Here is a 16,294-nt window from a genome sequence, read left to right on the forward strand (position 1 = left end):
ATGGGAAGATTTAGCTCTCTTATAGCCTCTGTTCCATATGTATGTCCCTTTCTTCATTCTCCCAGTATAGTTTTGTCATAATTTTAGATTTGATCAGTAGAGTCTACATTGTGATTATAAATATTATTCACAGCTGAGCTATGTCATATGCCATGATTATATTTACTTATGTATCTTTTAATTTTCTTTGGAGTTAAAAATAGTTTTAAAAACTAGTTTCTTTTTTTCTGTGTATCTATCACTGATTCATTCCCAACATATTCAAACAGATGAGACAGTTGGTTCATTTTTATTAGAGATGTCCCTCCTGCAGTCCTCTGTGTTCCTGTTCCAGTTTGTACTGGCTGCCCCCTACCTTGGCTGTACAGCTGTTGCCCTGGGGTTTCCTGTTTCCAGAGGAAATCCCTGTGGGGTAACTCTTGGGGATTCCTTTAACCTCCTGTGTTGAACCTTCCCTTTCCTGGATCTGTTTTCCCCCTCTTTCTTGGTTTACTTCTCCTTTTTGTGAAACACAAGACTCCACTAGCTTCCTGAGAAATTGAGAGCGTAGGAGGCAAAATTTTTTGTATGTCTGAAGATATCTTTATTCAACTCTTATATTTGCCTGTTTGGTTATATGTAGAATTTCAGCCTACATATCAGTTTCTCAGACTTAAAGCCTTTGATTCACTGTCATTGCTGAAAATCTAATGACATCCTACACTTGATCTTAGCCAAAAGGCCAAAGCGATTTCAATGACATTCTTATTCTTTTATTGTCCTTGTAGTTTTCCCTCCTTTCTCTTTCCTGTCATTTTAATGGGAGTTTCAGGAATGAGCAGAGGTAACCGGTGCAATTTCAAAAGGCTGTGTTTAACCGGAATTTTTCTGCTGGGCATTTTACATACTAGAGTATGTATTTCACCTTTATGGATAAAGAAGTAGTTAAACTATTGGACAGGATCACAGAGCCAGTAACAGCAGGGATTCAAGTCCAGGTTTGTCTTGACTCCAAAGGCTGGTGCTTTTTCAGTGTGCCTCACTCCCTGAAATGATTCTTCTAGACTAGGACTTTTTTGCTTAACTCTGGAGAGAACAGCAAAAGAAAATTTTGGTGGCTGCTTTAAACAAAACAAATTTTGAAGGCTTGATTTTTTTCTAAAAATTCATTTGTATTTAATACTGTCCCCATAGTTGTAGTTAATTTTAAAAAACACCATATTTCTGCACATCTCTAATGGCATGCTCTACCCTGGTTTGAGAAGCAGGAATTCTAGTACAATCTTTTTTGTAGGTGAGGCCCAGAGATGCTACACATTGATCCAGAGAATTAATGTCATAGCCGGGCCAGAACTTTAGCATACTGATGACTTTCTTCCCCTACTGATTACCTTTCCCTCAACATTTTATTATTTCAAATGTACAGAGGAATTGAAAGAATTGTAAACACCCATAAACCTAACACTTAGACTCTACAACTGCCATTCGTCCATCCATCAACCCCTGATTGTACCTTATGAGTAATTTCTACCAGACTCTGCTTCCAGGATCTTTTCCCCATTTATTTCAGTCATTAATCCAGAAAATGGGGAAACACAAATAGCCAAATATTTTGAGTACCTGCTATATGCTTAGGACATAATAGAGGCAGTATAAGATGACAGCACTTATCTCCTGAAGGAATTTACAACCTAGTCAAGGAAGAAAGTAACAAACAACTTATGCGTATATAAACTAGAATTGTACAAGTATGTGCTTCCTGATTTAATACAGAGTTATGAATTATTGATAAAACACTGCAAAGGTTTAGGCTTAAGTGTAGCAAATTCACTTTTAACCCCCAGACAACATATGTATGCCTGTATATAGAAAAAAAATTATAATCATATCATAAATGAGTTCAATCTTTTCTTTAGTTCAGTGTTTCCTGCTTCCTTTCTTTTCCTTTTTATGTCCAAAACTTCCCTCTAGTACATGATACAAAAGTCAAAAAGGGGTACAATGAGAAGACTCCTTCCTACCTTAGTCCCCTAGCTATCAGTTTCCCTTCTTAGAAGCAATCAATCACTGTAAGACTGGTTTCCTTCAGTCTCGAGCTACTTAATGCATATAAAAAGGGTATGCGTGTGCACGCGTGTGTTGGTGTATGGTGGCATAATTATACACGCTGCTTTGTACCTGTCGTTCTGATGGTTTTTTTCCTTACCTCCTGAGTACTTCTCTTCACTCTGGACCCCTTAGGCCACATCTTCCATTCTCCCTGCATAGTGGCTGTATTCCTATATTCTTACTCAGATCAAAGACACTTGTTTCCTACTTGTAGAAGGAAGAACTTGGGACGACAGTGTCCTCACCTCATTTACTATCAGTACATCTTTTAAAAAATTCCACTTGGAAGCCGGAGGACAAGAGCTGCCTTAAGTCATTCTTTTTTTAAAATAATTAATTAATTAATTTTTGGCTGCGTTGGGTCTTCGTTGCTGCGTGTGGGCTTTCTCTAGTTGCAGTGAGCAGGGGCTACTCCTCATTGCAGTGCATGGCCTTCTCACTGGAGTGGCTTCTCTTGTTGTGGAGCATAGGCTCTAGGTGCATGGGCTTCAGTAGTTGTGGCATGTGGGCCCTAGAGCACGTGGGCTCAGTAGTTGTGGTGCGCGGGCTCAGTAGTTGTGGCTTGCGGGCTGTAGAACACAGGCTCAGCAGTTGTGGCGCATGGGCTTAGTTGCTCTGCGGCATGTGGGATCTTCCTGCACCAGGGCTCGAACCCGTGTCCCCTGCATTGGCAGGCAGATTCTTAGCCACTGTGCCACCAGGGAAGTCCCTAAAGTCATTCTTGATGCTAGAATGGGTGGATGTAATTAGGAAAGGGAGATCTGCAAGATAAAGCAGTCTTCATCTGAAAGGGCAAACCACCCACTGGTTGGCTAAGAGAATGAACACTCAGATTGCAACCTCAATTATATGTATAAATTCCCACTAAAGAAAGACAGAGCATGTTATGTTATTAACAGATTTAAACCCATATCCTTTCATATTTATTTTGCTTCATTATGATGAGTCACATGATGATTCCAAATAAAAGCAAGCAATTCCCTGATTTATAATCATCCATTAAGCAAATCTTGATTGCTTTTTGGACCTCAGAATTACTGGGCCTTGTTCATCCTCTTTGAATCCCTTAAATCAAAAGTGAGAAATACAGTAAGTTCAATTTTTTATTAATAATCTTGGAACAAATACGTTAACAATTCCTTAGAGTTATACAGCATTTTTACAATTTTGAAAGAACTTTCACATATACCAGTTAAACCCTCACAACATCCCTGTGAGGTAGGCAGGGTTGGTGTTATTTTCCTATTACTAGTGAGGAGAACAAGGCTCATGGGTGAAGTAAGGTCACACAGTTGGTTAGCGATGGAGCCAGGACTAGAACCTAGGCCTTTTGACATGCCTCCCTGAGAACATTCAAGTAATGGCATCCTATGCTATATAATGAACATTTCTCTCCTATGATGATCAGATCTATTTTTATAAGTCTGGTATCACCTTTTCCTAATATCCAAAAACACTGAATCACAGTTTTGATGAGATATTCTTCCCTGTTACTGGACTATTCCTCTTTGATGTATCAAGCACCATCCTAAGATAAAACTTACTTGTGTTTTCAGTTTTGAGGATCCTTGGCTATAAGTTCTAAATTATGATATAAAAATTTATTGTAGAAATTCTGCAAAAGTATTCCTATGTTGAATATGTCAAACTTACTTAAACAAAAACAACACAAGCCTGTTTATATTTTTGAAAGCTTTGCAGTCTTTCTCAATAAGATGTTTAGATGTGTATAAATGGAAAATAGGGAAAGGTGTTTAGCAACATTACTGGGAAGCCTATGCAGAGTGCACCTAAACGCAAGTCACATCACACTAATTTGTTTGTGTTGGCCTTCTAGAGGAAGGAAAACCATTAGAAAACTTTCAGGTTTGATCCCATCTTATGTGTGACATCCTCAGCAATAAGCTGGAAAAATCTGAATTATACCAACAGGGGGGTTCAAGCAGTAGTGATCAAAGCATATATATGTATGGTAAAAAGGAAGAAAACACTTGCTCTTCAGTGGTTTTGCCTAGGTCCAGTGTAAGTATACTTATCAAGGCAGATTTTAAGCTATAGCATCTTTTGTGTTAAATTTCAAATTGTGAAATACGGTGGAGTTATCAACTTGGAATATAAGACTGAAACTGAATGTAACTGACCCCAAACTACCTGTCAAAAGCAGAGTAATGCTCAATGGGCATAAAAGGCAAGGGATAAAACCCAACTGCTCTGGTATGGAGAGAAAAACAGCAAATGCAAACCTTCTGGTTAAAGTGAACCATAGACCATCAGGCATGTAAAGCAGGTTTTAAAAATATGAAAATGACACTGAGCTGTATTATCAGGAATTATATTCCTAAAGTTCCAGTTTTGGCCTTTTAAATTTAAGAGCAATAGGGAGAAACCTAAGCCTGTGGGGAGGAGGTGGTGCAGAAAATGAATGGGATCTAGAAATGGGGCTGAGGAGGTGGGAGGTTAGGGAACATCAAGAAACAGCTTAAATATATTCAGAATGGATTTAGAATCCCTCTAAACCCAACCTCTCCAAAAATATTTGCTAAATTGAGAGATCTGATCAAAAAAGTTGGTGACAATAAAAGTGACTATTTTATCTTACAAAAGAAGTATTTAAATATAGATTAGAAATTAGGCTGTTAAAGATTAGTCCACTGATCAGGCTGTAGAAAGTGAAACTTAAGTGTTGCTGTCAGATACATTGCAGAAAACTGCTTCCAAAAATAGAATTACCGTAGCAGGACTCAACATTAATGAAACCATTAAAAAACAAGCACTTAACTTTTTATACTTGAAGCCTAATGAAAAAACATTGGTACCCTTAAGAAATAAATATAACACTTTAAGGTGAAAGATATTGCAGCTACATTTAAGTTTTCGATCAAGAATGTTCTAGTTTGGTATACTGGGCTCAAAACCAACTACACGTTTGAAATGCATAGAGACTACACTATATTCCTTACATAGTATCATTGTCATCATCTTCATGTTTTCTCTTCAGTGGGTTTGATTCATTGGCCGTGTTCTGTGATGAAACCATGTTGGTGGTAATAAGAATATTTTTGGGCCCAATCATTGAAGGATTAAGCAGAACATTTTGAACTGCAGTTGTTGCAGGAACTGTAAACAGAGGAGAAAACACCCCCAAACTAAGAACTACACAGAATCAGAAACATATGGTAAAAAGTATTCAACAAAGCTGAAATGTAATTCTAATAATAATTTCTTTTTTTAAGGTTTTTAAAATAACATTTATTTCTTAAAAGTTAACATGTGCATAATAGGAAACCAAAAAACACAAGAAGCAAAAAACAAAGTCATCCGTAATCACAAGCAGTTTACCGATTGATGTGTCCTTTAGGTCTCATTTATGTATCTACATAACTAAGCATCCATTTTTATGTAATTAAGATCATACAGTTATGTATATGCTTTTTCACACATCATGAATATTTACCATTTCAAAGTCCCAAAGCTATGAGTATTTTGACAGCCAAGAATACACTATACCAACTCAATCTGGAAGGAAAAAACATAATCCTGCCTTTTTTGGCGACAAAAATTTCATAAATCACAAAAATGGCAACAGGCCTCTAGATAAAGAGTTATGATTAAAATACTACATTCCCTTAATGTTCAATTAAAAATGAGACATAAAGCAAGAATACACAAAGTATAATGCTTCTAAGAGTAAAAAGTATTCAACAAAGCTGAATGTAATTTTAATAACAATTTCAATAGCATGAAGTAAAACTACATCATAGTAGAAATAGATAATTATACTGCATTAAGAGTTAAATTACATTTTTTAATGCTTTAAAGTACTTAAATTAGTATCTAGTATAAGGTTAAAGAAGTTCTGTTAGTTTTTTGTTTTTAATTTACTTAAAATTTCAATTAGTTCTCAGTCATGGGAAGCAGTGCACTGGATTCATCATGGAACATACTAGAGGCACATGTTCAAGGTCAGGAATCATGCTTCCTTACAGACCAATATTATGGTGTACGGTTAGGTTTCAGAAGATGTGAAATCTAAACATATTCATGAATAAACTATGTTATAACAGAATTCTACTTATATTATTCTAACTTTCTACATATACTTCCGTGAAATGAATAAAAGTACAGTTTTCATTTGATATATACTAAGTTGTATTATTTTCTTGAGCTTTAACCCTAAGCGATTTTGCCTGAGATTTGTAGACCATAACTTATTTTAGTTCACAGGGTTCTTTGAGACTCTGATGATCATGTTGAAATCTCTCCCTTCCCCCCAAAATGTTACATATATGTAAAATTTCATACAATTTTAGTGGGTTTATAGACCCCCTCTGAAGAACCCAGATTTGCAGCATTACGGCCGCCTTCCTGTTACGATATTAAAACAATTTAATTATTACTATAGGAATACAAACTGTTCTGTTATCACAAATCATTCACAAATTTTAAAATTCAGAAAAATATTTTAAAAGAACCACTTTCAATCCCCCATGCCCTCCCTGCCCATCATGTTACCTGGTTTGACAGGTGTGGACTGAGAAGGTGGAATCTGCACCGTAAATCTTTGGCTTGTCACTGACACTGGAGGTGCAACTTTATTTGGGACAGACACTGTTTGTGGGGTTGCTGTAGTTGTAATTAACAGACCATGTTAGTTAGGTGACTTATTATACAGGTTCAATTTCTGCTCTCCTTTAGCTTACCAGAAACTACCTTCAAAGCACAGGGAATTAATGAAAGATCTGATTGAGTTTGAATCCAGGCTTTATCACCTACTAGCTGAGTGACCTTGGGCAAGTTATTTAATCTTTTTGTGCTTTTCTCATCTATCAAATGGGGATAACAATACTGTTTCATAGGATTCTTGTGAGAATTAAAATAATCCATGTAAAACTCTTCACACAGTATCTGGCACTGAATTTTAGCTACATGAAGTCATGAAGTTGAACATTTAAATAAACAGAATTAAAGGCCCAAGTTTTCTATTAATTACCTTATGTGGCACGCATTTATTTATTTATTTATTTATTTATTTATGGCTGTGTTGGGTCTTCGTTTCTGTGCGAGGGCTCTCTCTAGTTGTGGCAAGCAGGGGCCACTCTTCATCGCGGTGCACGCGCCGTGCCTCTCACTATCGCGGCCCCTCTCGCTGTGGAGCACAGGCCCAGACACGCAGGCTCAGTAATTGTGGCTCACGGGCCCAGTTGCTCCGCGGCACGTGGGATCTTCCCAGACCAGGGCTTGAACCCGTGTCCCCTGCACTGGCAGGCAGATTCCCAACCACTGCGCCACCAGGGAAGCCCTATGTGGCACTTTTAATCTCTATGTCACTTGCTGGGAATTAGGAGGTGTCTACCATGCCCATGAAGCTAAATCAACATGCATCTAACAAAAGCCTAACATATCTCCATCTTTAGGTAAGTTTTCCATGTATTAAGGAGTGGTCCAAAGAATTTGGTGAAGCTTAATGAAGCAATATAAGTATTTTATTTTGTCAAGAAAATTCACAGTAGGTGGATGTTTTCTTGTCCATTATCATAAGGAAACTGTTAACATTTATGTAAGTATGGAGTTCAGGTTTTAAAATTGAACAGAGTATATGCTTAGGTCTTATGCTTTATAAAACTCATTTAAAATTTTTTTAAAGTTTAAAACTTGCATCTTTAATAGTAGTTTTTAGCAGCTCCCTCACTGTAGACTTAAAAATCTCTAAAACATGTACAATAAATGTCTAACTAGGAATAAAAATCACAACTGATACCTAAAATTGGTTAACTTGCCAACACATGTAACTGATTAACACAGCCTAGAGTTTTTAAAAAGTTGGTATTCACTTAAGAGATATGAACCCACAGATAAACAGTATATGATCAAGAAGTTACACAAATTATATATGCAAACTCCTGTCTACAAAGGTCACATGCATATAATTAGAAGTGTATAATTAATACTATACCAGTCTGGTTTTAAAATGCTGGAATGTGAATTCACACCCTGAAAATATGAAGAGATTGTCTACACATCTCAAAAATCAAATGCTGCTTACACTAGAGCTATATGACATCTATAGTACTCAAGTTATAAGAGCTAAGAAATCAATACTGGTCAAAGAGAAGGGGATTTTTTTTTCTGAAAAGACTTTGACTATGAAAGAAATCCAGCAGGAATGTAGGACAAAAAAATCAGGAAATCTAAATCCATTATTTATGGGCTCCTTATTATCTAAGCAACAATGACATTATGGTTTCTAAATGCCATTCTCCACTAAGAGGAACCAGGGCTCTTTGGAGAAATGGCTGATTCTAGGACTGGGGTAAGGAAAATGTAAGATGAGCTTGGAACATCTTGTGCCAGGAAGCAAGAAGTGCTCAAAGAATGATGGAGACCTGTCACAAAGGACACAGGAAACAGTTTGAAGGGGTGCTCACTGACCAATACAGGATAATCAGTACTACTTTTGAAAAGGTTACATCAAAAATGATTTTCTTTGATAGTCTTAAGCTTTTTGTATACTTTAAACTTATTTCTTTTGATTGCATCTCTTGCCAATTTACTCAGAAATTTAATTTCTGATAATAAGTAGGCTACTGCTGTGAGTGAGTTTGGCAACTTTATTTGTATAAAATCCAGAAAGAACACTGCTTAAACTTCTGTTTTTGCTACCATAGTTAATACCGGCAACAGTGTTGGGTAATGCCCAATTCTATACTCATTTGGGATCAGATATTCCTTGTCGCTTTCTCATTTTGAAATCTGATAAAATATGTTTATAGCTTTACTAGAGGACGAGTAAATGTATTAATGGCAACACATATCGGAATTTCTGACTCACCTTTTTACTTAGATTACAGTTCAAAATCAAGTGCTGAGGCACTTCTTTACCAGCCAGAAAAGCCATTTCCCTCTCCCACTTACCTATAGTAGGAGTGGTAGGTCTGCTACTAACAGCACCAACACTTAACCGTGGAACTAGTCTTCCTTGGTTAGGTCCCTAGGGGATTTAAAAAACAAATTAGTTTTAATGTTGTTCAGACTTGACACCTAAACTTAACCAGGAAATGAAATTAGGATTGCTGATATGAATTATTAATAGATAATTGATGGCAAGAATGTCCTGTTTCTGTTCAGTGTTCTAATGCAACATTTAAACTAGGGTTTTCACAAATATCTATATATATACACACACATATAATACAAACAATACCTATCTATATAAACATGGATAAGAATATATATATAAAATATATAATTCTATATAGTTTTAAAGTTTGAGGTAGAGTGTTATTTGGGGATAACAGCTAACTTCCTTATGATTTTTTAATCTTAACTAGTCAATACCTTAACCCACTAAGAAACTTCCTTATAGTGGAATTTCAGAGGTACAGAGGTAGCCCAATGTGGGGAGAACTTTCTCAGTGGTGGGAGAGCCTTAGGTCATATTTCAGAAAGCAAGTCCAATGCTTGATGGTATATCATTTACTCTGTTATGGTATAGTGTAAAGATTGGTAATTATGAGACCTGGGAATCAGTCTTAACTTTGCTACTAACTTGATAGATGAGTTCGGGCTCACTTTCCTGATGAGTTAGATGAACAATAAAGATCCTTTTAGCCCTAAAAATCTTGGATCATATATTCTATATTTTAACATAGCAGCTAATTACAGACATAGTATTTTCAAGGAACTAAATTTAAAAAAATCCTAGTAAATTATCTTAGCCTTTAATTTACTGCACTATTTACCTCTAACACATCTTACCCTTTTTAAAAGCTAAGATGACTAAAAATTCTTACCTTTTTAATTAAGGACTTTAGCCTATAGTTTGGAGCAGTTAAGCAGTATCTGTCAGGTGGCAGTCTGGGTCCTGCATATGGCTTAATCAGTGGTAAAGGGGTTTGATTTTTCTGTCTTGCAATATCCAGTAAAAACTAAAAAAAAAATCCTTATTAGAACTACAATTAAAAATTATAAGTAAAATGAACTTCAAATAAAATTTTGCTCACATCTCTCGGGGGAGGAGAGGTAAAAGATTGGTCAGCCCGACACTGGATTGCCAGTCTCACATCATCTGCATCAACATTAGGTTTCTTAGCATGGCTTGAATAAATTTTTGCATCATCCAGAATTGAAGTCACATATCCTTTAAGAACAAAACATTATTTTAAACATATGAAAATAGCTTAATATTTATGGCCAGTTTTCTTAAAAAGTTTCACTAATTTCCAGAAAGTTTATGAATTTTGGTTCTAATATCTAATTGTCCTATCTATATGATCAATTTTAAACGGATATCACAATATACTGTTCCCTAGCCTGAGCTCCTTTTTACTGCTTTCTGAATTCTATAACATTAACTGTTTTTTTTTCTTCACATATTTTTAAGACTTTATTTTTGTAGAGTAGTTTTAGGTTCACAGCAAAATTGAGGGGAATATACAGAGATTTCCTATATACTCCCTGACGCCATACATGCATAGCATCCTCTATTATCAATGTTCCCTGCAAAGTGGTGCGTTTGTTACAACTGATAGTCCTACACAGACCCATCGTAATCCCTGATAGTCCGTAGTTTATATTATGGTTCACTCTTGGAACTCTACATTTTGTGGGTTTGGACAAGTGTATAATGACATGTTATGACATTAACTGTTAAAGTATTTTGGTTGAAAATGTTCTTACAATGAACGATTTTTAAAATTCACAAGTTAGGCAATTTTGGTGTTTTGTTAACTTACGGAAAGCAAATTCCAACATTTGATTTATAACCCTTGGTTCGTACTCCGTAATTCCCATATCCTTCAGGATCTGTGCCATCACCTGTGGGTTCAAATAAAAACGCCAGATGCATAATCTAGGTATAGAAATCAAGACTGGACCGAAGGTAGTAATTATATTTATGATACAAGGTTCCCCCTTCTCTGGGTTGCAAACTTGTACTCATCCTTTTCCTCCCAAGCGTGTGTCAGGTTCACACCAAATCTCGTCTTGATCTCTTTGCTGAAAACTTTTTTTTTTTGGCGGGGGTGGGGGTGGGGGCGGGGGCAAAGAGAAGAAAAAAGGCCCGGGTTGGCTTTCCCAGTCGAGGTAGGGGTGGTTACAGCTGGTTGTCATTTTCAGATGTGGCGACCGGGGTAGCTTTGCATCAGAACACTGGAGGCGCGAGCCAGGATTCGCAGACGGGGCGGGACGACTAGGCGGCCCGGGCCCGAGGCCCAGGAGACAAAGCCGGGCGGCCGGCCTGCGCATCCGGCGGGCCGCCAGCCTCCCTCCGGCTGGGCCGCCGGGGTGGCGGGAGAGAGCCCCGGGGTCCAGGGCACTCGAATCTCCAGCTCCTGGCGGCCCTGGCATGGCTAAAGTCGACCCGCGAGCCCATCATCAGGTCCTCCCCCCGGGCCCGCCTCTCGGGTCCCCGGCTGCGGTCGCGCCCAGCCTCGCACCCCGCCTCGCATCCTTCGCACTCACCAACGCATCTCTCGGAGCGTTCTTGGGAGGCGCCATCTTGCCCGACTCCATGTTATCCTACTGCTCGTCATCCGGGGAGAGAGGGCTGCTCGCGGATTCCTCGCTCAGGCTCCACCCCTGCGGGCGCGGAGGGCGGGGTTACCGCGCCGGTCCTTTTGCTCCTCTGGCTGCCGCTTCCCAGCCGCCCGCCCGCCCGCCCCGCGGAGGCAGAGGGAGGCCGGGCTAGCGGGGAGCCCACGGCGCCGAAGCCTTCCCCGAAGAGCCCTCGGCCAACGCTTGGAAGACCGATAAGTTCGCCTTCCCAGAGCTGTTCCCCGGAAAAGTACACGAAAAGGGCCACCCTTGTCTTTTCTGGGGTCCCTCCTCACGTCCCCTGCAGCCACCCTGGCCCCTTCCCTCTCCCTGAATGTCTGCAGAGTCCCTGCCTCCACCTGCCTTTGTAGTAGTGCTGCCTGGTCAAATGCAGAAAGCCCAGTTAAATTTGAATGTCAGATCAATGATCACGTTTTTAGCATAAGTTTATCCCAAATATTACACGGGCTATACTTACACTACGAAATGATTTATTGTTGATCTGACATTCAAATTTAACTGGGTGCTCTCTATTTTTATTTGCTAAATCTGGCAACTCTACCCTATGGTCTGCTCTCCACCCAGCAGGCATTTGGTCAGCTCTCCTCACACTCAAAGCCGTGTCATAATTGCTCATTTCATACTGATGCAAAGCTAAAGCCTTTGACCGCCTGCAAGATTCGCCGCTGGAGCCCCAAATGCCTTCTTCCCACTTTCCACAGAACAGCCTGAGTGTCTTTCAAAAAACATGCATCAGTTAACTGTCTCTGGCTTTAAGTGTCCCAAAGAGAACTCTTTCTTCTTCCTCCACATCCACCAACGCCCTCCATTTCTGAGAAATGCACTCTGACCCACCCAGGCGGGAAGAGCCGTCAGCCATGTTATGCTCTTTCCCGTACAAGCCACACTTCAGTCTAGCAGCCAAGTCCTGTCAGGGCGACCTCCGAAAGTCACAAAACCTCTGTCCGTGGCTCCGCATCTCCATCCAGTGCTACCATGCTAATGGTCCAAACTAACAGCCCTAATTACCAAGGCTACAGCAAGAGGACCCCGAAATTGTGCTCCCCCACATTTTTACACAACCGGAGAGATCTCTTAGTCATAAACCAAATACTTGCATTCCTTTCCTTAAAACCCTCTAATGGCTTCCCTCACACACACACACAAATTCAAACTAATTTCTGGGGCTTGGGGGGCCCTTCAGTTTTGGCCACCGTCTTACCTCATCGGGCTTGTCTGAATCTGTCCACCACACAGCCATCTTGAACTCTGAGCAGGTCTCCCCACGACCCATGTGTTCTTAACACTGTGGTTCCGGGAGGAACACTGATCCCCACGCTACGCAAGCGCCTTTCCCAGCTCAGTGCGGGGAACCTCTATGTAAGACTAATAATGATTTTCGAATAGGTAGCATATACGCAGGGTACGAACATTTTAAAATATATTTAAAAACTAAGAAAAAGCCTTTCTGGCTTGTTCCAGCCACTCATTTCTCTTTCGCAGAAGGCATCACTGTTTACCAGTTTCTTGTCTATTTAATTTGCAAATATTACCTTCTTTATATCTTTTTCCCCTACCCAAATGGTACTGTACCGTTGGGGTGACCAACCTTTAGAGAGCCAACCCGGGACACAGCTGTACTAGATGAAAAGACCCATAAGATGTAATAAATAGTTGTACACATGTGTTATTGCTGTAATATAAAAATATGAAAATAGATGTTCATTTAAAATTGTGTTTTTCTGCAGTATTTACTTTTCTGTTACATACATGCTATTTAAATAAAACAATAGGACTACTTAACAGTGGCAATTAGTAGTAATTAATAGGACTAATTAATTTTAACCATATTTTTCATATTTCTGTCCTGTCACAGCAATTTATTTCAACTTTTGGTTGTTTAAATTTTTTAGGTCATATTATTGTATATTTTTAATATACATAAATGTAAGACTAAAAAAGAAGAATGTAAACACAATAAAGCAAGTTAAACAGCTATTATCTATTGCCTATATTTAATAAAAAATTACAATGAAATGTTCCTTTTGGCACCAGAGTACAGTAGGGTATTTTTACTCTTTGTTTCTTTTCTAATAATACTTCTCTGAACTGCCTGCAGACTGTAGAACATCCTTCTTTTATGTAGTGGTAAAACTGAATAAGATCAAACATAATATTCATTTTGATATCCATCTCTGCTCTTATCAAGCCTACATTAGACTGATTCCTCGTGTCAGTCCTGTGTGATGACATCAAGCTAAATATCCTTTCAAAAAAAGTGTTTGAGTATGGAATACTCCTAAATATTACTTACTAGAAATAGCAGGTTTTTAGACTTGTAGAAATTAGTTCTCAGTTCTCCAAAAAATGCCCATCCAGTTAGTACTAGAGGCTTGTCTTGGTAAACCAGCTATTTGCCAGTCAATTAGGCCCTTTGCATCTACACATTCATCATATAGTCTGTCCATGTCTAAAATATCCATCCTTTTTGAACATTCTGAAGCATGTTAGATGTCATCATAAATTAAACCTTTCTTTCTCAGGGAAAAAAGGTTTTCAAGCACAAAGGTAATTTGAACTCATGAAATTGAAGTTGGATTCCAAATAAGTTAAAATTTTAGTAAAGAAATGAGAGAGTCCTGTTTAACTCAGGTGCCTTTCTGGTAACATTTCTTTTTCTATTTTCTTTTTTTTTTTTGATGGAGACTTTAGGGTTTTCAATATATAGTATCATGTCATCTGCAAATAGTGACAGTTTTACTTCTTCCCTTCTAATTTGGATGCATTTTATTTCTTTTGCTTGTCTGTTACTGTGGTTAGGACTTCCATAACTATGTTAAATAGAAATGGCAAGAGGGGGCGTCCTTGTCTTGTTCCTGATTTTAGAGGAAAGGCTTTCAATTTTTCACCATTTAGTATGATGTAAGCTGTGGGTGTGTCATAAATGGCCTTTATTATGTTGAGATATGTTCCCTCTACACCAACTTTGTTGAGAGTTTTTTTATCATGAATGGATGTTGAATTTTGTCAAATGCTTTTTCTGCATCTGTTTAGATGATTATGTGATTTTTATCCTTCATTTTGTTAATGTGGTGTATCACATTGATTGATTTGAGGATATTGCACCATCCTTGCGTCCCTGGAATAAATCCCACTTGATCATGGTGTATGATTCTTTTAATATATTGTGGAATTTGTTTTGCTACTATGCTGTTCAGAATTTTTGCATCTATGTTCATCAGGGATACTGACCTGTAATTTTCTTTTTATGTAATGTCATTGTCTGGTTTTGGTATCAGAGTAATGGTAGCCTAGTAGAATAAACTTGGAAGTGGTCCCTCCTCTTCAATTTCTGGAATAGTTTGAGAAGAATAGGTATTAACTCTTCTTTATATATTTGGTAGAATTCCCATGAAGCTGTCTGGTCCTGGACTTTTGCTTGTAGGGAGTTTTTTGATTACTGATTCATTTTCAATACTAGTAATTAATCTGTTCAGATTATCCATTTCTTCTTTACTCAGTCTTGGAAGATTGTATGTTTCTAGGTAGTTATCCATTTCTTTAGATTGTCCAATTTGTTGGCATAAAACTATTTATAGTATTTGCAAATGATTGTATTTCTGTGATACTGGTTGTACTTTCTCCTCTTAATTTTTTTTTTATTGTATACTTGGTTCCTCTCTTTTTTAAAATAATGAGCCTGGCTAATGGCTTATCAATTTTGTTTATCTTTTTAAAAAAACAGGCTCTTGGTTTCATTGATCTTTTCTATTTTTTGGTCTCTGTTTTATTCATCTCCTCTCTGATCTTTATAATTTCCTTCCTTCTGCTGACTGTGGGCTCTGTTCTTTTTCTAATTCCTTTAGATGGTAAGTTAGGTTGTTTATTTGAGATTTGTCTTATTTATTGAGGTAGGACTGCATTGCTATAAACTTCCTCTTAGAACTGCTTTGCTGCATCCCATAGATTTTGGAAGGTTGTGTTTTTATTTCCATTGGCCTCAAGGTATTTTCTGATTTTCTCATTATTTCTTCAGAGACCAATAGTTTTTTTAGTAGCATGTAGTTTACTCTTCACATGTTTGTTTTTCCCACTTTTTCTCCTGTAATTGATTTGTAGTTTCATACCACTGTAGTTGGAAAAGATGCTTGATATAATTTCTGTCCTCTTAAATTTGCTGAGAATTGTTTTATAGCCTAGCATATGATCTATCCTGCTGAACATTCCATGTGCACTTGAAAAGAATGTGTATTCTGCTGTTTTTGGATGGAATGTCCTGTGGATATCTAGTAAGTCCAAATGGACTACTGTGTCATTTAAGGCCACTGTTTCCTTACTGATTTTCTTTCTGGATGGTCTGTCCATTGATGTAAATAGGATGTTAACGTCCTCTATTATTATTGAATTGTTGTCAGTTTCTCCCTTTATGTCTGTTAAAATTTATATTTTAGCTTTATATTTAGGAGCTCCTATATTAGGTGTACATATATTTATGAATGTTGTATCCTCTTCTTGAATTGATCCCTTTACATTATATAGTGGCCTTCTTTGTCTTCTATTACAGACTTTGTTTTAAAGTCTACTTTGTCTGACATGAGTATTGCTACCCCACCTTTCTTTTCATTCCCATTTGCACAGAATAGCTTTTTCCATCCCCTTACACACAGTCTGTGTG

General features: G+C 37.9%; 1 protein-coding gene across 1 annotated transcript; it reads right to left on the reverse strand.

Moving 5' to 3' along the window:
* Nucleotides 1–24: 24 nt before the first annotated feature.
* TAF9B (TATA-box binding protein associated factor 9b) lies at nucleotides 25–16,272 on the reverse strand. The gene is made up of 8 exons (XM_082377517.1): nucleotides 11,548–16,272; nucleotides 10,821–10,902; nucleotides 10,089–10,225; nucleotides 9,879–10,013; nucleotides 9,001–9,076; nucleotides 6,601–6,711; nucleotides 5,049–5,205; nucleotides 25–3,153 (listed from the first exon to the last, which is right to left on the reverse strand). Exons 1-8 carry the CDS (start codon nucleotides 11,596–11,598, stop codon nucleotides 3,123–3,125), a joined length of 780 nt encoding a protein of 259 aa, XP_082233643.1. The 5' UTR covers nucleotides 11,599–16,272; the 3' UTR covers nucleotides 25–3,122.
* Nucleotides 16,273–16,294: the final 22 nt, after the last annotated feature.

The sequence above is a fragment of the Balaenoptera borealis genome (genome assembly GCF_965194805.1).
Source record: "Balaenoptera borealis genome assembly, chromosome: X".
Lineage (NCBI taxonomy): Eukaryota > Metazoa > Chordata > Mammalia > Artiodactyla > Balaenopteridae > Balaenoptera > Balaenoptera borealis.

What these genes read in the sequence shown, in the direction of transcription:
- TAF9B (XM_082377517.1), bottom strand. Translation starts at nt 11,598, where the DNA reads ATGGAGTCGGGCAAGATGGCGCCTCCCAAGAACGCTCCGAGAGATGCG. An exon ending in ACGCTCCGAGAGATGCGTTG is followed by an intron (nt 10,903 to 11,547) that starts GTGAGTGCGAAG and finishes TTGAACCCACAG; the next exon opens with GTGATGGCACAGATCCTGAA. An exon ending in ACCTACCACTCCTACTATAG is followed by an intron (nt 6,712 to 9,000) that starts GTAAGTGGGAGA and finishes TTACAACTACAG; the next exon opens with CAACCCCACAAACAGTGTCT.